Source organism: Pyrgilauda ruficollis, unplaced genomic scaffold (genome assembly GCF_017590135.1).
Source record: "Pyrgilauda ruficollis isolate IOZ18807 unplaced genomic scaffold, ASM1759013v1 scaffold92, whole genome shotgun sequence".
Classification (NCBI taxonomy): Eukaryota; Metazoa; Chordata; class Aves; order Passeriformes; family Passeridae; genus Pyrgilauda; species Pyrgilauda ruficollis.
The window spans coordinates 318,919-342,340 of record NW_024531266.1 but is presented as its reverse complement, the minus strand read 5'-3'; the positions used below and the strand labels follow the sequence as shown (position 1 = coordinate 342,340).

Genomic DNA, 23,422 nt, shown 5'->3' with positions numbered 1-23,422 from the left:
ATAATCTAGAGTTTAGTCTATCTTGAAGTCTAGGAAACTTTCTGCATGAATCAGGGTCAAAGTCAGTGCTTCCCTGAGGGTCAGGGCACCCCAGAGCAGTCAGAGAAATATTCCCAGTGCCCTGGGCTTCCACAACATAAGAAAGTGAGTATTACCCTACTCTTCCCACACTACTCATAGTCCTCTCATATTTCAAGCAAGTGATACTGATTTCTATATTTTGGAGTTTGGTAACTTGTTTTCCTTGCAATGAGAAGAGTCTTCGGTTTCATGCTTCAAGAGAGAAAGTCAGAAAGCTTTCAGTTTTCTGAAATACATACAGGACAGTATTTTCAGTTCCATCACTGCCTGCTTGCAGGACTATTTAGTCTGTGTAACCATAAAAAACTCTGAAAAAAAGTTAAAAAGAGGAGAAAAAAAGCCATTTAGGTACTTCACTGAGCTAAATAATAGTTGCCAAGTGTCCTAAGAGAGAGCTGTCTATGCATGAAGGACTATTTTCTTCCAAACACACAGAAGAGCCATGCTGGAGATTTTCTCAGTGTTAGCCAAGAATTTCAAAGGTTGAAATTTATTTCCCAACTCACAGAAAATATCAAGAAAAGAAGCAAACACACCCAGTTGCTAGGGCTTTGGAACAACAGTGGAGCTAAAACTGGCCATGAAGAAATTGTGTGACGTTCCAGCTGTAAGGAGCTAATCCCATCACTTGTCAGTGTGCTTCAAAATCATGCACTGTCCTTGGTTGTGTTCTTCCACCCCAGCATAACCCAGCCCAAAAAAGGGCAACAACCCCAAATCCTCCCACAAAGAGCAACTTCTGAACACGTGTCTTACAAGCATCTCTGTCACATGTACCTCTCCCAGATAAAGCACTACAGCTGACTCAGTTCTGCATTTCCATAGGTCAGTACCTCGTGGAGTGGAAAGCGGCCCCACTCTGGAGCATTTTCTCAGTGGCAGTCCAGAAAATCCTGCCATGAAGTTCAGCCTACAGAAACCAACAAACCAAACCTTTTTAGCAAAGAGCCAACAGATCAACTTATTGTAATGTGGCTGCAGTATGAAAAAACCAATTATCTGCCAGTGCAATTTAATTGCCTTCAAAACAGAATCAGTACATTTTAATGTGTTATAATGAATTATTTGTATTTGCAATAGCACAGATCCCATGTTAGTTCACGAAATCACTGTTTTTCCATCTGGCACATCTAAGGACTCCACAAATGGACATTTTTGTGAACACTCAGTCCAGAGCTGCAGTTTTAAAACAACATTCTGAAAAGATGCCAAACAAGCAACTGTAAGAGTAGGAGAACTGGCATGTTCAGGTATTTTATTTCCTGACTCCCAAACAGACTGCCTATCTAGTCTAAAGTCCTCGCCTCCATTTGTTGGATAAGGCACTATTTAGAAAACAACCATCAATGAATGAAAGACAATGGACGATAAAATTAACATATTCAGGAAAAATAAATAATCTCAACCAAATTATTTGGTCATTTCCATTCATGAGATTGCTCAAGCCCTGGAACTGCTGTAGATCTGACAAAATACTTTAAAAGAAATTACTTAGTGCAAGAAAAAAATATATGTAATTTAGGACCCTTTTTGATAGATTTCTTAAATGCAGATGGGGGTTTTTTAGGTACACATGAGCAAATACTCTTTCTGATAACAAGCACCAGTTTTTCGTTTTTCTGAATTGGGACCACCTGCACAGGTTGGAACACCTGTGCATCCATGATGTCAACAAATCTACTTGTTGTAGATGAACTGAGATGCGAGACTGCAGCCTCAAAGGAGCAGGTCGTGAAATGACAGGTTTGGTCTGACGGGGATTGTCCCTCCTGCTGTGAAGTTGTAGGAACACTGACTGCACTGTCCAAATTAACAACCCAACCCAGAAAACACTGCAGCATGTCCCTGCTCGTCCCACGGAATTTGTCGTGTATTCTGTAGGTCAAACATGGGATGAAATGCCTTTGAATCAAAACGTTTTCTCCTCAGGCTCCAGTTAGCCCCAAGTGTGAAAGTATCTCGGATAAAAACACGCATATGCCTCAAACAATCTGCATTTAATAAACACTGGAACCCGGGGGGCTCACACCGAGGTGCTGCCGAGGGGTTTGAAGAGGCTCGGCATTAGGAAAATGAAGGACGCAGTAATCTCTTTGGGAAAAAGCGCAGGTTCGCTAGAGTTGGAGGGGCCTCTGGAGATAATCCAGCCCAAGCCCCTGCCAAGGCACGATCACCTGGAGCAGGTGACACAGCAAGGCGTCCAGGTGGGTTTGGAGTGTCTCCATGACTCCACTTCGCCACTGTACTTCGTCTCTAGGCAAACCAACACACAGGGTAAAACAGCAGCGACGCGCTGTTACTGAGACTACCGAAACACCTGCGGCGGCATTGCGGCGGAAGCTGGCGGGGAGGCTCGACCGTCGGCCCGCAGCTCCCAGCCCTTGGCTGAGCCCCCTGCGGGAAGAGCCGGCTGCCTCCCGCCGCCTGCACCGGGCCCCGCCGGCCCGGCCCTTCCCGGGCTCCTGCCGCGGCCATGGGCCCCGCCCGGCGCCGCCATTTGCTGCTCTGGGCGGCCGCGCCATTTCCCCCCCCGCCTCCCGGCCGGCAGCTCCCTGTGCCGCGCAGCCTTCCCTGCTCCCGCAGGTCCGCTGGTGTGGGAACGGGCACGAAGGACGGCTCTGGCAAGAATCTGGGCTTCAGTCGTTTGGGAAGGAAGTTCCAGGGGACGGGGGAACGGCCCTCTGCTACAGAGTTACTTCTAGAGGAGAGCTTTCCTCCGTGTCCCTCGGGGTGAGGAGGGGACACCGTGCTCCCGCCCGGCCTCACTGGCAGTCGGGACAGCTGGGCACCACCGCCGAGCACCGCTCCTGTCCTACAAATAAATCCCCGTGAACCGCTGTTGGAAAGGGCACAGCAAACAGAACCAAGAAACAGCACAACTGTGCTTACCAACCATGGCCTTGCTGGCAATAGCATGGAATTGTTCAATTTACACTCGACTGAAAAACTACACAAAAGTTAGTTTTGTTGGTCAGATGCACAGTCAGATTGTTCCTTTAATTCCACCGAGACAGATTTTGTCTATATGGAGCTTGGCAGCTAACCAAACAGGCCAGTCCCCTCCATGTTATCAGAAGCCAGGTATAATAGCTAAAATTTACTCTCATGATCAATGCTGGGCCACATCCTTTCCCCTGCACAGAATCTCGTCACAGGTTACTTGCATCCGAGGAAACACAAAACGTAATTAAAAAAAAAATGCAAGTTACATTAATCAAATTGTTTGAAATTTTAATTGCGATCCATGTTTCTTTTGCAACAGTTTCTCAAAGGCTATGATGAAACACAATAATGAAACTAAATAAAAGCACAAATCCCAGGAAACAGTTTGGCATTTGAAGATGGAATAGAAAAGCCTGATTTTAACTAAGATCTATAGTATTACTAAGAGCAGTACGGACTGTCCTTGCAAATTCTTCCCTTCATTTAAGGCTTTGAAAATAAAGTTTCTTTAGGAGTTTGGAGCACCTCTAACCTCCAGCAGTAATTAAGACATTCTTAACATCCTTGACCATAGACAGAGAAGCATTTTATAAATGAATCCAACTTTACAGTAAAAAGCTGTTAATCCTATTAAAAATGAGATTGATCCTTAACACTGGAACTTGGCACTTAATTGCCAGTCATTCAGTTGTTCCTCATATATTGATGAAACAAATAATGCAACATTTGATGGTTGGTATTGTTTTATTTTCTAATATTGATTAAACTATTTACACTTCTACTTTTCAATCCACAGTTTAGCACTCATACCTATGGCTTTTACTTTTATGTTTAGCATATCTTTTAGTCAAGTGTCAGAAATTCATTTCAAAAAAAAAACAAGAACCTGATACCATATAGACAAGTCTCTATGTTTATGTTTAAACAAATTCATTTTCAAAAATGATTATTTATAAAAGAGCCTGCTCATAGCTTTCTTCCAAATCATGTTTATCACAGACTTTACCAAGCTCTTCCTATTTTTAAGTGTCCCATTTAGCGTGTCCTGCTGCCTCCAAGTGAAGTCTGTTCCCTCCCTCAGCCCCCCCCACCTCTAAATTTAATGCAAAAAGAAAATCAGTAACCGGCAATTTCAAGCAAAAATATAAAGCACTATAACATTACCTACACTGCCTTTCACAGAACTAAGTTCTCAAAAACTCTAGAAACTTTGTGGTAATTTAACCACTCAGTGTTGAAAAGGCACGGGACTTTTGTGCTCAGAGACCTCCAGCAACAGTGCTTTTAGCCCAGCCTGAAAGTTAAGATCCAAAAATTCACAGGTATGTAACTGCCACTTACAGCAGAACCCCTCAGATTTTACTGACTTTCCTGCTACAGACATCCTGCAAATTTGTACAAGACTTTGCTGCTACTGGCAAGAGGAAAAGAGGTGAAATTACTTTTACATATGCCCAGGAATGGTGTAATGATACAATGATACAAGCTACTCATTGCTAAAAATCTCACAAAATTGTCCGTGACTGTGGTAGTTTCTGTTTCATGGCACTACATGAATGGGGAAGTATTTTTCACATATGAGAGAAGTTTAATTGTACATGAAGAAAGCTAATTTTGGTCCACTTGTCCAGCTCCCTATGGACAGCATATTGGAAAGGTGACCAGTGACGGTTCAAAAACCAATGTAAAAGTTAACAAAAATAATTTGGTATTTCATTCTTAAAACTGCAGTGTCATTATGTGTCCTACTCATCCACTTTTGCATTTTGTGTATCCATTAATTGTTGTGTTTTTAAGTCTTCAGCTGGTTCATGATGTTCCTTATCTGTATCATCTGCTTGATTATGATCCTTTTCTTCTGCTTCTCCTTGATCAACACTTCGATATTCTACTTGTTCAAGGTCTGTTCCATCTATAAGTTCTGCCTGTACTTCTTCCATCTGTATTTGATTTACATGCTCAACATGTAACTGCTCCACATGAACTTCAGCACCTTGTTCAGTCTGAATGTGTTCAACTTCCAAGTAACTAATCTGCACCTGTTCCTGTAGTTCCTCCATCTGTGTGCCTTTCACTTGATTGTCCTGGATGAGATCCTGGTGCATCTGTTCCACAGTTACCTGTGCAGGATCCACTTGTACCTGAATTACTGGTAGGACATGCACTTGCTCAACTTGTTCTATTATAGTCATTGATGTTACTGGTTCAGCTTCCATACCTTCCACTGGAAGAACCTCTTCTGTCACTAATAGTTCTGAAATATTGTGCATTTCTTTGAGATGCCTTCTCAGCTCACTGCCTTGCATAAACCACAGATCACATAAGGTACAGTGGTTGGGTTTGTCACCAGTGTGTATTACCAAGTGGTCTTTGAACTGATCCCAGCTGTTAAACACGCTGTTACAAACCTGGAACAAAAGATACAGCATGTTAAGCAGTGGCAACAGAAATGTGACAAAATACAGTGCCTATTTGAGATCATGCCTTCACATTCTATAGTTTCTTGCTACTTGGATTCAAAAAACATACATTTTAGAGGAGAAGAAAGCTTCAAATAAACAGAAGACTTGATATTTTTTTTTTTTTTTAAGAATTGTGAGATTTTTTGAGTTGTGCATGCGTAAGATACCTACAAAATTCCTAAGTCAGTAGAGCATTTGAAAGTTTTCTCATCTGATATTCATGTAAGTATCATACACCCAATCAATACATGTCTGGCACTAGAGTTTTGGGTGGAAAAATATTTATGCATTAATAATAGGGCCCACTGAAAGTGTAATACAAATTGTTTTACTGACATTCTAGATGCAGTACTACTGAACAACTTTTCCTTATCAGCTTTCACTTGCTCATGACATTGTGAGGCTGAACTCTCCCATTCTGTGTTTTAAAAAAAGCCCACATGAGTGATTTCAGCAGGTAAAACTTTTAAAACTCCATCCTTCTGATTCTCTTCCAGCCAAAAGTACTGCCTTAACATCAAACATACTGTTTTTACAGAGCACATGAGCTCCCTTCCCGTCAGCGGGCACTGAAGGTAAATAGCTGGAAAACAACACAGAGAGACTGCAGAAATAAATGAGATGCAGGGTAGAGGAGACAGAAGAGTGGGGTAGAGTCAGGCTTGGAGTAAAAAAACCCAGAGGCTCAGGAAATTGTCCATGGAAATATGTTTAGCTGTAGAAAGCAACAAGAACATACATATCAAGTCGTTCACTGCTGACAAACAGTTTTGAAACAGGACGTTCTATCTCTTCATGATTTTCAGTAACTGCAGAGAAATGTGATGGAGGGAGTATCTGACAGGATTAACTCGAGCAGGTCTGTGTAGTCAAGACAAACATCTCCATTTTTCTGAAGTCTGCTAAAATGGGTTGTAATACTATTGCCACACATTTTCCCCCCCCAGGCTCACATTTCAGAAAGACATTGCACATACAGTTTTTAAAATACTAATGTTATAAATAAGCACTCAAAATTACTTGGTCATACATAAAGATAATGACTATCAGCAATGCCCAGGCACATAATTACTGTTCTTGCCACACAGAATCTAATTCAGTATTCAAGGCATATACCTGAAGAGCACAAAAGGACTCATCAAGAAAGCACAACTTTTTCTCATCTTTGTTCAGTGAACAAAGTTGTTCAAATTTAGTTCTAAAGAGAAAAACTAAAAATTTATCCAAGAATTGCTGCAGTTTCTGCAAGCTGAAGGGACACAAAGCCACATTCACAACATCTGTGAGAGGACGAGGAAGTTTACAAAATGAGTTATGACTTGAATCAGCTCTTCAAAAGTGAAGTAAGATTTATCTCAACAGCTTTTCAAACGTCAGTTACATCTAGTGACCAAGTATCCTAGCAATCTCTACAGCATTTGTTTTGCTAAAAAAATACACTGCCATACTAAATTTGAATTACTTTCCAAACAAAATCAGTGTGTTTGGTATCACAACAGAGAATAATAGAACAATAAATGAAATAATTTGTATTTTGGACTTTGGGCTTCATTTTTAGTGAAGCATGCTCAGAAGTGGGAAAGACCGAGGTCACTGTTTCAAGAATCTTGTAAAGGAAGCAGCCTACCCAGAAGAATCTCTATGATTGTAAGTATTATGAGGCTCCACATCAGTAATCCCAAATTTTAAATGGAGATTCTTAGATGTGAGAATTTATCTGCATATTGTGGCTGAATGTGATCTAAAGACCTCACTATTGTCTACAACTTCCTGGTTAGAAGAGGAGGGGCAGACACTGATCTCTTCTCAGTGGTGACCCGTGACAAGACTTGAGGGAATGGCCTGAAGTTGTGCCAGGGGAAGGTTAGGCTTGATGTCAAAAAAGGTTCTTCCCCCAGAGGGTGGCTGGGCACTGGAACAGCTCCCCAGGGCAGTGGTCACAGCACCAGCCTGACAGCTCAAGAAGCATTTGGACAACGCTCTCAGGCACAGGGTGAGACTCGGGGTGTCCTGTGCAAGGCTGGCAGTTGGACTCAATCCTTGTGGGTCCCTTCCAACTCAGCATTCTCTGTGATTCTGTGATTCAGTATTATTTTACTGAAGTAGCTCTCAGAGACATAAGCCACTCCCATTGCCTCTCCTGTTCAGCCCTCCCATGCTCCCTGAAGGAGGGAGGTACTGAACCTATTTCCATTACCCACCTGACATTCATACAGCTTCTTTCTTCCCTTTTTAGCGCCAGCTCCAGACTGACAGGCTGTCAGGTGACATTTCAGCGTGCTATTCCGAGCAAAACGTTCATGGCAGTTTGGACATTCAAAGGGTTTTTCACCTGTTGAGACAGATACAAGGATTTGTAAGTGTATAAAGCCACCCAGTCTTCTTTCAGGTCTCTCTTCTCTCTCTCTCTTTCTCTCCTGTCTAGGTTGATAAATACACTGTAAAGATGTGGCCAACGGGATTATTCTGCAGAAAAAGAATGAAAATTGAATATAAAAGGGCAAAAAGCTGATGTAGAGTCATAAGTCTCATTTAGAAGAAAACCAATGTAACAATTACCAGTAGCTTTTAAGTAGTTGTGGAAATTGTATTACTATTCTGGCAAAATATTTTAGAGAAATAGGAGCTATTTCACACATTTCATCTGATAATAGTTAAAGAATCAACGTAAGTCAATACACAAAATGACATATTAAAGAAGGAAGAATTTAAATAGTACAACCTTTTATTTTCAGTAATAACAGCTTATGCTTGAAACTGAGCTTCAGAAAACGAAGCTGGCACAGAATTATTGTGAAATAACAGTGCATCAATACTAAAACAAAAAAAAACCCTGCATCCAACTTTCCTCCAAAATACATGGAAGAGAAAGCACAGAGGGACATAAATGGGCACAAGCAAGATAAAAATTCCTCTCAGTTTGGCCACTTCATTTCAACCATGGTATCAAACACAGAAGCCAGCTAAGGACAACAGCAGGGGAAGCTGAAAGTAGGTCTTTTTATCATCCAAGGTACTGTGCCATCATCAAGTGGTAATGGACAAAGGGTGTTGCACCATGAACAAACACAATGACATTCAAGCAAATTAAATTACAAAAAATCCTTGAAGAGTGTGTTTCCTCTGAAAGACTGTAAAAATCTGTACAGGTACTGCTACCAACACCACTACTGAAACAAATGGATAATGAACTCCAAAAGAGGCTGAGCCATTTCAGTGAATACCATGAGGGTCACTCCTGGCTAGTTTAAAAGCCTGCATTTTCAGGCATGCAATAGTTATTGGACAGTGGTAAAACAATCTTCAGAAACATTTACAAGTTCCTAATTAGCATTTCAAAAGAAATTCACAAGTAGCTGAAGCATCATTTATACACCTGAAAGTTACAAAAAGATGTTAAATGGTGGGAACATTCCTCTCAATGGTTACAAAACGCTACATATTTGGAGAGTGTCTTACAGGAAAGGCAGAGGATGCTAAACTGCCTTCAGTGTTGCAGGTCAAAAATCATGGGACTTTGCCCAAGCAACTAGTGGGTTTGGAACTAGATGATCTTCAAGGTTCCTACCAATTCTGTAAACCATTCTGTAATTCTATGATTCCACAGAGCATGCATGGATGACCAAAGAGCTTCTGGACAAACTCAAAACATAAAAAGGAAGTCCATGGGACCTCATGAGATCTTGAGAGAGCTGGTGAAGGAAGTTGTTAAGCAGCTATCCATAAAATTTGAGGTGTGGCAGTCTGATGAAGTTCAAGATGACTGAAAAAGCAGAAGCACAACCCTTTCAAAACAGGGACATAAGGAAGAGCTGGGCAACTACAGGCCAGTCAGTCTCACCTCCATGCCCTAAAAATTATGGAGCAGATCCTCCTGGTAGCTATGCTGTGAAGACAGGCTGAAAGCCTTGCGGTTGTTCAGCCTGAAGAAGAAAAGGCTTCAAGGAGGTCTAAGAACACCTTCCAGTGCCTAAAGGCAGTCTACAGGAAGGCTGGAAGGGACTTTTAAGAGAATGTAGTGATAATGACAAAGGTGGAATGGCCTTAAGCTGAAACTGAGTAGGTTTAGGTTAGATATTAGGAAGAAATTACTTTCTCAGAGGGTGGTGATGCAGTGGAACAAGTTTCCCAGAAAAGCTGTGGTTATGCCCTCTGTAAGAAATGTTCAGAGCCAGGCTGGATGTGGCTCGCAGTAACCTGGTCTAGTGGAAGGTACCTGCCCATGGCCCCAGAGGGTGGAACTAAAGGATGTGTAAGGCCCCTTCCAACCCAAGACATTTTATCATCCTATTACTGCCCCACTGCTACTTTAATGTGATTGCTGGTGTAGTGACTGAAAACAACAGGGTAAAATATTTTAGGACATTTTCTCACAGACCTTTCAAGTTCATTTTAGCATTCAACCAGTGCTGCAGAGAACTCAGAATTTAGAAAGCGTATAACAGAATGGGAGCTTTTTCATTCTCCTTAGGAGACCACAGTTAAATGCTGATATCTGTTCTGATTTAACCTTAAGGTTTTTGAAAATGCTAAACTGGAAGGAATTAGATTCCGTATGTTATACTTATTACATCAATATATATTTAGTAACTATTCTGTACCTCTTGCGATGTGCTAACTTGCTTTAAATTGAAAATATTTTCTTTGCAAGAGCAACCAACATATTACATAGTTTGGATTACTGTGGTTATCTGCCACAATTTTTTTTCTGAATAGATTTTTGCTAACTAGCACCTGTTTGAATTGCTTGTAATGGAGAAACACTCCCTGCTTTACAGGGGATAAGGGTTTCCCAAAGCTTGTTTATAAAAAGAACTTTTAAGAGACTATTGGGAACAGACCAGAAACTGCCATATATCAATACTCAGCAGTCCCATACACAGATACATTCTAATTAAATTAAGACATTCTTAAAATGAAATTAAAAGGCTTTAACAATAACAAACTGCAAAAGAAATAGAGCTGCTACCCTCCATTAAACTTTTACTTAGGACTCATGACTGGCACATTAAACGAAAACATCTGGAAGGTCAAGATGACATATATTTTACATTCAGTTATCTGTGTCATTTTCAGTGTCTGTTCAGTCAGCTGACCTTTCAGTGAGATGTAGAAGTAATCTCCTATACTAAAAAGAAGGAAGGAGGACCACAAATCACTTCGTACTCAAAAGTTTTTTGCTACCCAGACTTCAAAGAGGCAGATTTCACAGTAAAAAAAAAAGTGTACTATAATGAATAGGAATGTTTTGCCAGTTTTAGTAGATTTGCTTAATTAACCAAGAAAATTCAAATCACAGATGAGAGGAAACCAGAGCATACATAAAACTTTTCAAACATGATGGTACAAGACATAATTCTTTGAGGGTATTTTATGTCTAATAGGCATTTGCTCAGAAGTTCTGTTAGATAAAGAAACTCTCTAGACTGTATTCCACAAAGAAGATTGTGATTCAAATAGTATTTCAACAGAAATATTTACTAGAAAATTTTGAAAATAAAAGTGGTTCCTCAGTTTGGTATTTCTGAAGAAAGGAACATGACTTAAGGGAGTATTTTGAAAAAAAACTCTTAAGATTTAATACACTTGACAGAGAAGATCCCTTACTACTTTCTGGTTTTAGGTGCCTATTTTTAATTGACTCAATCCCCCAAAAGTTTCCAACATCAATGGAAAACAAAAAAAACATGAAAAAACAAAAAAACATACTACCATTTTAGTTATAACTAGAAGCCAAGTATTTCTAGCACTCGGGACTAATTTATTTTCTTCAGCATTTTATCTATTTCCCCAAAACATGCAAAAGCCCAAAATACTAGAATGAAGGCCACAAGCACAGGACTGTAGCAATGTTCTTACCTGTGTGCTTCCGAAGGTGCTCTTTAAAATGCCCAAAATGGTCAAACTGCTTGTCACAGTACTGGCATACATGTATTTTCTTGCCAGGTCTTTGCTTCTTGCTGGCACCACCTTCATCAAGGTGGTAACAGGTGAGGTGCTGTTTCAAAGCACTCTCTCGTAGGTATCTTTTATTGCATATGTCACATTTGTAATTCTCAGTAGAGTGTGTTTTCATGTGTTCCTTAAAATGGTAAAACAATTTAAATGAACGGTTACATTTCTCACAGTGGAATAAATTGTTCATGTGTGACAGCTGAAGTTCCACAATTTCAATACCTTCTACCTGTTTGCACGAGGGGTCAGTTGCACTATCACCTTCTTCTTGCATCTGGCATTTTCTCTCTCCCTGACGATACTTGCTGGTGATATCTGCCAAAAGAGCCAAAGCAGATTCATCTGATGTACCTGTTGTCTGTATGTACTTTATGGATTGCTCTGCAGAAGCTACTTCTTCAAGGGTTTCAATGCTGTCATCCTCCACTTTCATCGTCCCTTCAGCAATCTCAACCTCAATTTCAACAGGCTCTGATTCTGCAGATGGCAGTGTTTCTGTGATAACATTAGAGGTTTCAGCAATCTTCCTCTTTTTTGGTTTATTTTTACCTTGTGCTTCATTTGATTCTAAGGGTGATGAATTTTCTTTGTTCCTGAAAAGCATTTGCATAAACATGGTTAAGATCAATTAACAATCACATAATAGTAATGTCACTGTCTAGTGATAGTAAAATCACTGTCTAGTAATCTAGGTTCTGCATCCAACACTCCCCTAGCTGTTTCTTGAAGTTGAATGATGACCACATTATCTGTGTGCACATCAGACACGCAACCTATGTGCACATCAGGAGCTAATTTGTCCTTAATTTACCTCCTTAGTGCAGTAAAATAATATTGTTAAAGCCAATAAAATATTTTAAAGTATTTAAAGTAAACAGCTCTGCTTCAATGATACAAAGCATCTAGCAAGAAGAAACAGCAGTTAATCTAATAACTTATCGAAAAATTTGTTAAATTCTGTACCTGGAAAGAAAACTCCTCTAAAATAATTAATTCTTTGGCCTGCCTACTCAGAAATAAGGTTTAAGTCCCTCCTATGCCATTCACCTCTTAGGCTCTGGACTGTGTACAACTGCAAGCAGTACTCAGAGCTTGTCAGAAAACATTTTAGCTGTGACTTCCCACGATGATTACACACACAAGGGTTAACATATCCCATAACTCAGGCACACTGCTAACAGCTGACATAAAAAAAGCTACCAAGATGTGAAAGGAGTATTCTAGTTTAATTTTTTTGGCTTAAACACAGCTCTCAGTTCTCTCTGTTCTCTCTGCATAATGCACACACAATCCCCTTCCTCCAAAATGTCAGGGATGGCACAGCATCTCAAACACAGACAAAGCTGAGTGGGTCAATGCTTTCAAGTCATCCAGAGCACTGTTGTGCTGGAGGTTTTACTACTGATCATCAGTTTCAGAAATAAGTGGCTATCTTCCCATCAAATAGACTGACTGGAGTAAGCTGTGCTTTTAACCTTCCTCTGCACCATGATGAATCCTTTCATGTAATGCACTCCCTATCACTTCCAGGCTTTCTAGTAACAAGAGACAAGACTTTGCCCAGTATCTCCAAGTCATATTGTCAGATGTGTAACTAATGATGTCATGCAGGCCACAGCTTATAAATGGCACCTTAGTCTGTTCACAGACAGGAAAACAGAGTAGCTAAACTTAGTTTCATATAGTCTGGATTCTAATGTCTACCAGATTACAGGCACATTGCAAGGAGCTCCTGGATCACGTTACCAAAAGCAACTAGTGTAGCATGCAGAAGGAATGAGAAAATGAGAGTACTTTATGGAAGTGAAATGGAAGAAAGGGGATGAAAAACAGCATGATGGGACTGGCACCCACTTTTTCAAGCTAGACTTTGGCAGTGGATTACAGTTCCTGATACTGGATAACAGGTGCTGCAGCAACATTTGATTGAGTATTGAACCCAGATAAAACTGACTTTAACAGTTACATTCATTCAAGAAGTTTGAGAGGTTAACTTTGCAGCGAGAGATTTTAAGATCACAGTTTATTCTCTCAGAAATAGCAGAAAGCTACACGAAATCAAAACACCATAAAACAAAACAAGCACCATGAAATCAAAACAAGCACAAACTCGTTAATGTTATCTGGTTACCAGAGACACATTGTCACTGCACGGCCAGCTGTCAATCAGGTGTGGGCCATCAGACAGCACAGAGACCAACTATCAGTTATCACAGAATCACAGCCCTACAACATCAGCAACATTAGAAGCCATGTCACTTGTCATCGAGTTCTAGCCCAATGAATGTTACGTTCTTCGTTTACCCTGTGTAATTCTGAAATGTATGTTACAGTAGAAGAATATATGGTTCTACACAACTTAAAGAGGTCCCAGCATAAGGAACAGCACTGCAAAATACTGGCAGCCAGCTCTTGCAGAAGCCTTACTGAGACTCTCTCTTCCAGTGTTGGAAAGAAAAAGAGGCTTATGTGGTTACCTGATTTCAAGTGCTTTGATTGCTTCCAGCATCTGTAGATACTCTGCAGCTTTCCAAACATCATTTGCTTCTTCCTCACCTTGTACCATTAGCTTTGCTGTATAGGTGAACTCAATTAGGTGACGAAACGCCATGTTACTTACACCTGTGTACAGGCAAGAAAAACAAGTTAACTTTGACAGTTCTGCAGCCTCGTCTTCCCAATGAATCTTGCACACTTGTCTGTACACCGTTTTGATCACAGTACTGTAGCCACCAGTTTCATAAATGTCACACCCTTAAATGGCTCCACTGAATGGTTTGGGTTGGAAGAGACCTTTATAATCACCTAGTTCCAACCTCACTCATGTTGGAATAAAAAAACCTACTAGAGAAACACAGTCTGGAACAACTGTGCAGTTTTGCCATGACAAAGATAACAGAAATGATAAGATGGACAGAAGACTGTTTCAATAATATATAGATTTAAACACAAAAAAACTATTCCTGGAGGCTGAAATGCTGCTCCAGGAATTTAATTTCCTCCCTGCTTATCACGTAAGTATTACTCCATGTTTGCCTTGCTCTTGCATCCCAGCCAAGGCATTTGCCATTGGCCATCACTGACAGCCTTTTTCAGCTGACCAGAATGGCTTTTCTCTGGGAAAGCTTTTGTGTAGTACTGCTAGTCCTAACAATACGGGGTCTGCCTGACCTTCACTAGACATGTATTAGGGAAAAGAATGGGGAAAAATAATGAGAAAGCACCACATAATCTCACATTTTCCCTTCCAATATATTTAATACTGTTATAATTTTAATTTTTCTTCAGGGAGGTTTTCTTTCCAGTGACGGTAGCTGTCTCAGAACAACTCAATAACTAAAATCTAGAAAGTTAACTGCAATAACCAAGCATGTTCAAGTGTTCAAAGCAAGACCGGATATGGCTTTGACCAGCCTGGTCTAGTGGGAGGCATCCCTTCCCATGGAAGAGGAGGTTGGCCTAGATGATCTCAACGTTCTATTCTCCAACCCTAAACATTCTATGATTCTATGCACTAGCCTCTACTCAGGACACTACAATAATTTCCAGCTTGAGCACCCAACTATGAATGCTTTTATTCACACAAGTCAGATTACCTTCAATCTCCACCAAAGGCTCCTGAGTGAAATCTTGGAAGAATTTGTGGAAGAACTGGCTACAAGCAGCAAGAACTGCCTTATGAGCTTTAAAATGGTGACCTGCAAAGGGAGACAAAAAGTTTGGTTTAAGGTTAACACCTTCCTCCCTACATAGTGCAGATGCAGAAAAAAAGACCGCCCAGTGTAAACATCTATTCCAGCAGCATATACTGAGTGATTCTCCTTGTAACACAGGACAGTACTGCAGCTGGCTTGCTCCTTCTCACACAGAATCTTGCTGACATTGCTGAGCTTGCTAAAGCTCTGCAACTCAACCAACTGGAGAACTCTCACTCACTCACTCACTCTTTTCAGATATTTAAGAAATTAATTATGTGAAATTTCTATGCAAACTTTTCTTGGTATGTTGTGGGCTCAGCTCTGTATGTCTCATGTTTTTGTTGCTCCTACAGACTGATATATATGTTACCACCACCGCCAGCATAAACACCACAGAACAAAAGGGGTTCTGCTCTATTCTTTCTATCTTCCAGAGTCTGTATTTATTCTACCCAGTGAAGGCATGCACATTCATACGGCTCAGTGGTACAGGGATAAAGGAAGCAACACAGATTAGAACTACACAGCTGCACACAAAACCAGCTCTGAGTTCAACACATGGATTTGGTAATGACAGAGCAGGAGCAAACATTCAGGGCAAGTGCTATCAGTGAAACTGTGGCTGTCCCTGAAGAATATTTTTTTTTCTTAATTTGCTTACCTCCTTCTAATCTGGACTCTGTAGGATCCTTTTTCTTCAAGTGAGTTGCTGCTATCCTTTTAAAGATCAGGTGCAACTCCTTTAGCTAAATCTTTCTAAGTGGACACTGCCTATATTCCCTGTAGTGTTCATCCATTCTAAAATATGTTTAGAATATGAAGCAGACTTAAATGATCTACCACATATCACCTTTTCTAAGGAAATAAGCACTTGTATCTTCATCATCCTTTTAAAACAGTTCTTATGCCCTTAGAACACATACAAAAAGTGCGTGCTTCTACCCTTTTTGAAGTATAAATTAAAATAGTAGACAGATACCAGAGAAGCTGCTGTGAGAAGTAAGTATTATTTCAAGGTGTGGGGTATTTTTTATTTAAACACGGTATTTGTAAAAGTTCTCTGCATGCAGTCCAACTGTTTAAGTCAGAGAAAAATATTTTGACAATGTTTTGGGAATCCTTCGCACATTAAATATACCACAGCAGTTTCGAACAGGGCTTCTACCTGAAAACATTTTAGTTTCTTGTTGGGAAAGCAGAAGCAAAATTACTAACCACTACAATGAAACTTTGCAAGTAACTTGCATACAGGTACAGAACAAGAATTGGTTCACAGCCCCATCTGACACCTGACCATGAAAAATCCAACAGCATCCTAGCACAGCTTTCAGAATTCTCTGAACACCAGCTAGTTCTCAGGCCTATACATACCATCGACGATCAGAGTGATATCTGTAAACTGGTCCTGCTCACGTTGTTCATTGAGTCTATCCAAAATAACTTTATAGTGTTCAGGGAATTCCTGGATACATTCCATTGTTTCCTCAGCTTCCATGGCAGAAGGCCAGGTCTGCAAAGCAAATGTGGTATGACAGTAAGAATACTGTGCCAGTTAGTAAACACTATGCAGAGTCAGGTTGTTATACAAATGTGAACTAACTTTGCCAGGACTATAAAACCAATGGAAAAACTGTCTTGCTTGCAGGTTTTTTACCCAATGTTGGCTGACAGGTAGGAAATAGCACATTACTGCTGTGGAATAGCACAGTAATGATGTGGAATATTGTCTTATTTGGACACATGAAGTAACAGCCAAAGTGGGTATTTCTTTATCCTACAGATTCAGCAGGGACTCACCACCCTGAAAGCAAATACTACAGGGATGCAACATCTCCATAGCTACTCATTCAACACCACTGCAGCATAATCTCAGAATCTTCATACAGTTCTTGCAATCCCACCAATCCACTTCGTTAACAGACAGTTCTTAAAACCTTTACATTTAAGTCACGCTTTGTAGCTCATGAACACAAGTTGTTTACTTCCTTTAAATATGGAAGTAATACAGCAGCAATTTTCAATTTCTGAGTGCATTACAATTGCCAGGGATTTCATCTACTCTCAAGCTTATTCATCCATCCTATTTACACTTCTTCCTCTATAAAGTGAAATATTCTTTGCCAGCCTTTTGATGTGAAATGCTTGCAGTCAGATAGCCCTTCCTCCCTCACTAACACAATGAACATAGCTGGGGGTGGGAGTTGCAGAGGATCTCAGACTGGAGAGGTTTAGCAGAACTGGGTGCCTGTGGATGAGATGCAGACAGTAGTCTGCTGCATATGCAGAAGAACCTCAGCAGAGCATCCAAATGCTTCAACGAAAGCACTTTACAAATTACCTCCAGGCAAAATTACTTCAGATCCATGAAGCAACGCCCATTTTTAACTCCCACACTAATGTGGCTTACACTTAGAATGCTGCAGAAAAAAAGAATTATGGAGTTCCTGTTTACACCACAACACACATTCCTTCTTGTCTCTCAGAAAAAAGTCACTCATGAAGAAGTTGTTTTGCCAAGAAAATGAAATAAGTAGAGCAGAAGCAACTACTCAGGGAAATCCAGCCCTACCTGCTACTGCTACATTGCCAACCACAGAAATGCTGCCCACAGAAGTCGGATTTGTTACCTAGAGTGCAAGGAGCCAGTAACTACACACTCAAGGTGACACAGATTATTTATTTCAAAGTTGCGCAAGCCTGGGTGCCCGGTGGAATTCCACAAATCAAGTACCCAACTATAAGAACTTTTTGCTAATGATACATTTTACCGAGCGAAAGGATTAGTGTTCATTGGTTACAAGTAACATAATTCTCTAATTAATTACTATTCTCTCTTCTACTGGTTAATGATTTTCTTGCTTCCAGTGCTAATTAGTCCACATGCTCAGCCTCTCTCTTTTTTTGGATCAGCAGGTTTCTTGGGCTGGTTGTTGCAATCTTCCCCAGCCAGAATTACCTGTTACAGGGTTAGAGCCAATTCCAACACAATTGCAAAGTTTGCTTTATTAGCTTTTTCCTTATTTTGGGGTTTCTGCTACATGTCCCTATGGGCTCTAAATTCTAGATTCTCTGTGTCCACTATCAGCGGCACACCCATTTTCTCAGGCTTTGTTAGCCTGCCCTTAGGTCAGAGATCACTGAAGTATGTCTTCATAAGCTTAAGAAGGCAATTCTACCCACAAGTAATTTGTTTTTCTAACACCTGGACATAACTTAGAGCTTGTTGGCTGGTCTCTGTGTCATGGATTAAATCTCCTTTCTTGTTGAAGAGGCTTGACAGTACACAAAGATCAAACATCAAAGCAAATCCTTCCTTAAGAAAATTCTACATACTCTGTATTTCACACCAGAAACAACTGCCAGGGTCTTCAAGTGAGCAGAGGAGCCTAGCATGCAGGGGAAGATGAGGTGGAAGGGAGCGGATGCTGCTGCTGCATTCTCTTCACCTCACCTGTAATGGGTCTAAAACAGACAACCAGAAATTCCTCCTTTTCTTTTACCATCTGGTATTTCACATAAAGTCTCATGTAGGAAGGTGTCAGCTACCTACTTCACAGTTTAATTCTTCTTGCCCATTTTTGACACATTATAAAAGGGCAGATGACTTGCAATTAAAAGCCTAATTCCTAAAAACAAAAATTTGATCTCCAGCTCTCAGGATTTTCATCTCCCATGGTTTTTGCTTTACTTCCAAACTGACTGTAGGGGTATCTCAAAAGAAATACCCCAAACCTCAAAATAATAGAGCAACCTTAGCCTAGCAAACACAAGATACTTTAAAAAGTTTCTTTCTTAGAACTGTTACAAAACATAGCAAGAAACATACAGTTTATGTTAGGCAGTTCATTAATTTACACAGAACTAGTAAAAATGTGAGTTTACTGTGTATCTAAATGCTGTTGCAGCGTTCATTGAGCATTCCCGTTTTAAAAACCTCGGTCATACTGCACAAAAAGGCCTGACAAAACAGCACATGTTCAGTAAGAGCGTGACTGCTCTGGAGGAAGGAGTGAAAAGTACAGTTGGGAAAACAAAGCAGCCGAGGAATACGGACAGAAACGATCCAAATTCACACTTATGAGTGGGCTCACGGATGAGAGACAGAGAGTGGACCGCTTCAATTGTCTGTGCAATTTCCTTGAAAAACTCATCGAAATACTGCCTTAGCCTTATGAGTCTGTAACCCTGCACGCATTTCATGCATATGATGTGCATATGATTCGCCGAGTTGCTTTCGTAAATCCGCCTCAATGAAACGTGTTATTATTACTACTCTCCTGGGCGACACCAGGAGCTCCTCGGATTCCAGGCACCAGATGTTAGCTTCCTGCACAAGGATGCCGCGGCGCAGGCGGGGCGGTGCTGGGGCAGGCGGGGTGACCCGCAGGAGCCGATGCGGCGTGCCCACAGCACCGCCATCTTGGGAAAGGGGGAGCCGCGGCCTGGGCAGTGCAGAAGCAGGAATTCCTCATGCACACTGCCGCACGTTCTCCTCAAAACCAACGCTCAGGCACGATCCCGATCCCGCCCGTCGGCCCCGCAGAGGACGCGGGATCGGTGCCGCTCCCGGCGGGATCGCGGGCACAACGGCCGCCAGGCGGCGCCCCCACCCCCGGCCGCCTCACCCGGGGCTCCCGCCACCCGCGCGCGCCTCCCGCGGGCTGCGGCCCGCGCACCCCGCGGCCACCCGCGGCCTCATTGGCGGCCGGCAGTGTCATTCAGCGCGACCCCCGCCAATCGCGAGGCGCGGGCAGCGCTCGCCCCGGGCGGAGAAGCCAATGAGCGGCCGCCGAGTGCCCGGAGCGGGCGAAGGCGGAAGGCCTGGCCCGCGCCCAGGGCTCGCCGCGCACGGGGGATCCGGGCGCGATGCGGGCGGCGCCGGCAGGCACGGGGGTCCCGCGGGGCCCCCCGAGAGGGGACCTGGTCGCTGCCGGCCGGAGCCTGGCGCGCGGCAGCGCCGCCGCCTCGTTAGTCCTTATTACGTCATCAAAGCGCGCATTAAATCGATCCCTTTTCAATTCCCGGCCGGGTCGCGGCCCGACGACGCGGCGCTCCGAGGGGTGGAGAGGCGGTTCCGCCGGGGACTCACCGGGAGCAGCTCCTCGCCGCGCCGCTTCCCGCTCCACCGCCGCCGCTTCCTGCTGCCCGGCACGCTGGAAAGCGGGGCGCGCGCCGGCCAATCCCGACTCGCATTCCCGGCCTGCCCCGCGCTCACCTTCCACGCGACAGGGCGCGCGCGCGCCGGGGGCGGGGCCCGGTGGCCCGGGGCATGCCGGGAGCTGTAGTCCATTTGTGCAGTGCGACGGGTTCAGCGTGATAATACGGGTCAGGCTGCAGGGGACCACAGCGGGTCGTCTGTTCCAGCCTCCCTACTCAAGCAGGATCATGCACAGCACCTGGCACAGGATTGTCTCCAGACAGTTCTTCAGTATCTGTGAAATCAGACTCTACAGAATCTCTGGGTTATCTGTTTCAGTAATTGGTCACCTGTGCTGTAGAGTTCTTCCCCGTGTTCCGGTGGAATTTTCTGTGCACCACTCACTGCCCATTGCCTCTTGTCCTATTGCTCAGCAGCACCGAGCAGAGCCCGGTCCCTGCTCTGACCCCTCCCTGCAGACCCCGACAGACACTGATGAGGTCCCCCTCAGTTGTCTCTTCTCAAGGCTGAACAGGCTCAGCTTCCTCAGTCTGTCCTCATGACAGAAATACTCCAGTCCCTTGATCATCTCTGTTGTTCAACTCTGTTCCTCTTGATGAGGAATGCCTGTGTCTCCCCTTCCAGATACGCTTTGCAGCTACATTGCAGTGCATTCCTTAGTCTGGCATGCCAGAACATTTTGGAAGACAGGTGTTAGGGCCACACACACCCTCACAGGCAGGACTCGTACCCACAGGATTCCCTTCATCCCATGTCCCCTCGACTCTGTTACACAGCCACTCTTCCATGCAGTTCCATAACACCGTGTTATTTTATAAATCAGATTGAGCTGTGCCCAAAATGGGTGTCATGAAGCGGTGTCAAAAGCTGAAAAGTCAAGAGTGCAATACTGCCCAGCAAGTCTCTGTGGTGCCCAGCTGTGCCCTCCAGCTCGGCGTCCCCGCAGCTGAGGAAGGAAAGGCCCAGGCAGCCCCTTGCAGCTACCTGGGCGCTGACAATGTGAAACTTGGGTTTCTTTTCTATGGAGCCTTCAGGGGAGCCCTAGTCATACACGTTTCATGTCCTGCCACCAGATGAAAATGTACTCATCCAAATAAAGCAGGATAATAATTTAACTTGTCAGAACAGACAGCACGATCATCCCTTTGACAGCCTCTACGCTGAAGCTGACAAGAGAAGAGCAGCCTCATGCAGTGGCTCTAATTAGTTTGCCCCTGTTAATTCCTGAAAATTGACTTGTTTATGAACTCATCCCTTTCCCATGGTGCTTATTGCTTAATGGCCTTGTTAACATAACAGTACTATTGATCTTGTCAGTAGGTCTGCTCAGACAGTTACTTGCAACCTAGGAGTTGCCTGCCACACCCATTCTTGTTTTCTGGTACACAAAAGTACATAAAGCAATGTTGATGCCTCCTGCATTTAAAAATGTATAAAGGATTGTTTTAAACTAGCAGAAATTTAATTTTTAGTGGAAGAACTATCTCTCCAATAGTTCATAATCCAAACTGAAATATTGCTAAAGCTATCACTGCAGCAGAGTACAAAACAAGAATTAAAATTTTCTATTCCAGCACCTTCTACCTGTCCAGTGTTGGCGGCTTGCTTGTTTTTGATTAATGTATGGTTTGTTCTGACCATTTACTTTTTTTCTCATGGCATTTTCTGCTGTATTTCTTTTTTTCCTATGGCTTACCCCATCTAGTTTTACTGTGAGGTTAGGCTGAAGGTTTTAAATTAACAGTTCATACTTGGTCCTAATCACTTTTCAAGTACAAAATTACACTGACTAAGCCATAGCTCTTATGTTCTCCTTTTCCTCTTTCAGAGATGGGTGTGTCGTTTCTCAGCACTACCTCCAAGATTTCCAAGACCTATGTTACAAAACAATGCAATTTGGTTTTAGTAAGTCTGGAAACTACCTGGTTTATAGTGCATTTTATTTACATAAGGAAGAATATGTTAAGCAAACATCTAAAGGATCTTTATCAATATCTCTAGTTCAACCTGTATTAGTCATTTATGTGCCTAAATATTACCTTTGTTTTTTCCTTTTCCAGAATCACCTCAATGACACTAGAGAGTCCTGTATTAATTAAAATAACTTGGTACGTCTTATGGACATAACATTCAGCTGAGTTTGGGAAAATTACTGAAGTGTAGATGTTCTCTTCTAGCTGCAGCCTCTGACAGCAGCATTGAACAGGGCTGAGAGCATCTGTCCAGGCTGAGCATTGTGAGCCTCTCCCAGGGGAAGCTGTGATGTACCAAACAGCCCAAACTGAGTACTAAACTAATAGTAGAAAATTGTGAATCACATATTTCCCTTCTTTAATAAAGGAAACACTTCTGTGTTGGAGGAAATGTAGGAATTAATAAACTGGAGATGTGAAATCAAGTATTCAGGAGGCTTGCATATGTGCAGCATTGAGTAGATAACTGTTGTCCAAAGGCAGGTGATTTAGATAATAAATGAAGGCCAAAAGGGACCATTAGCTCATCTAGTGCAAGGCCATCCACCTGGCAGCCTCTGACCTACATCCAGCTTGCTGAGGTAGTCAGTTCAGCAGTCAGTCAGTTCTGACTGGCTCCCAAAATGGTTTTGAAAGCTCCTTAGTGCACTCGTGGCACACCCAGATCTCCCACATCAAAACCAAGTTATTCACCAGGCAGAGTACAGGTAGCTGCAATGTGGCCTGTACTGGTCTCTTCTATTAGAAAAATTCTTACGAAATCAACTGCTCATTCCTGTAATGTTATCAATCGCTTGCAAGAAATCTCTGTATCAGACGAGTCAGTACGTCTCCCTTGCACAGTGACTTGTTCTGTGCATGAGAAGGCTTTGCTGCCATGCCTAGAGCAAGCCAGATGTGTGCTGTTGTGCAAGAGGAAAACATTTCTGTGGGGCCCCTTTGATAGGTATGCCGAGGGCAATAATATCAGTGTCTGTTTAAACAGCTTTAAAGGAAAATAAACATGGATTGTGCTTCTGACAGAGAGCTGTTCTGTTAATTCTCCTTATTTCTTTATTATTTCCAGAGTGAAGGGAAGATATAAGGAGTTAATGGAAGTCAAAATGATAGTGTAACTACAAAATGCAATGCTTGAAAGCTGTTATGTGTAGA

General features: G+C 42.4%; 1 protein-coding gene across 2 annotated transcripts; it reads right to left on the bottom strand.

Moving 5' to 3' along the window:
- Window positions 1-3,747: 3,747 nt before the first annotated feature.
- Window positions 3,748-20,354, bottom strand: ZNF131 (zinc finger protein 131). Of its 2 annotated transcripts, XM_041489328.1 has the most exons (8): window positions 20,229-20,354; window positions 16,511-16,649; window positions 15,038-15,139; window positions 13,919-14,063; window positions 11,671-12,034; window positions 11,346-11,568; window positions 7,688-7,818; window positions 3,748-5,432 (listed from the first exon to the last, which is right to left on the bottom strand). In XM_041489328.1, the coding sequence occupies exons 2-8, from the start codon at window positions 16,632-16,634 to the stop codon at window positions 4,770-4,772; spliced, it is 1,752 nt and encodes a 583-aa protein (XP_041345262.1). In that variant the 5' UTR covers window positions 16,635-16,649; window positions 20,229-20,354; the 3' UTR covers window positions 3,748-4,769. The 2 variants fall into 2 exon arrangements, with proteins under 2 accessions (XP_041345262.1, XP_041345263.1); XM_041489329.1 differs by lacking the exons at window positions 13,919-14,063; window positions 15,038-15,139; window positions 16,511-16,649; window positions 20,229-20,354 and having other exon boundaries at window positions 11,664-11,804.
- Between the last annotated feature and the right edge of the window lie 3,068 nt (window positions 20,355-23,422).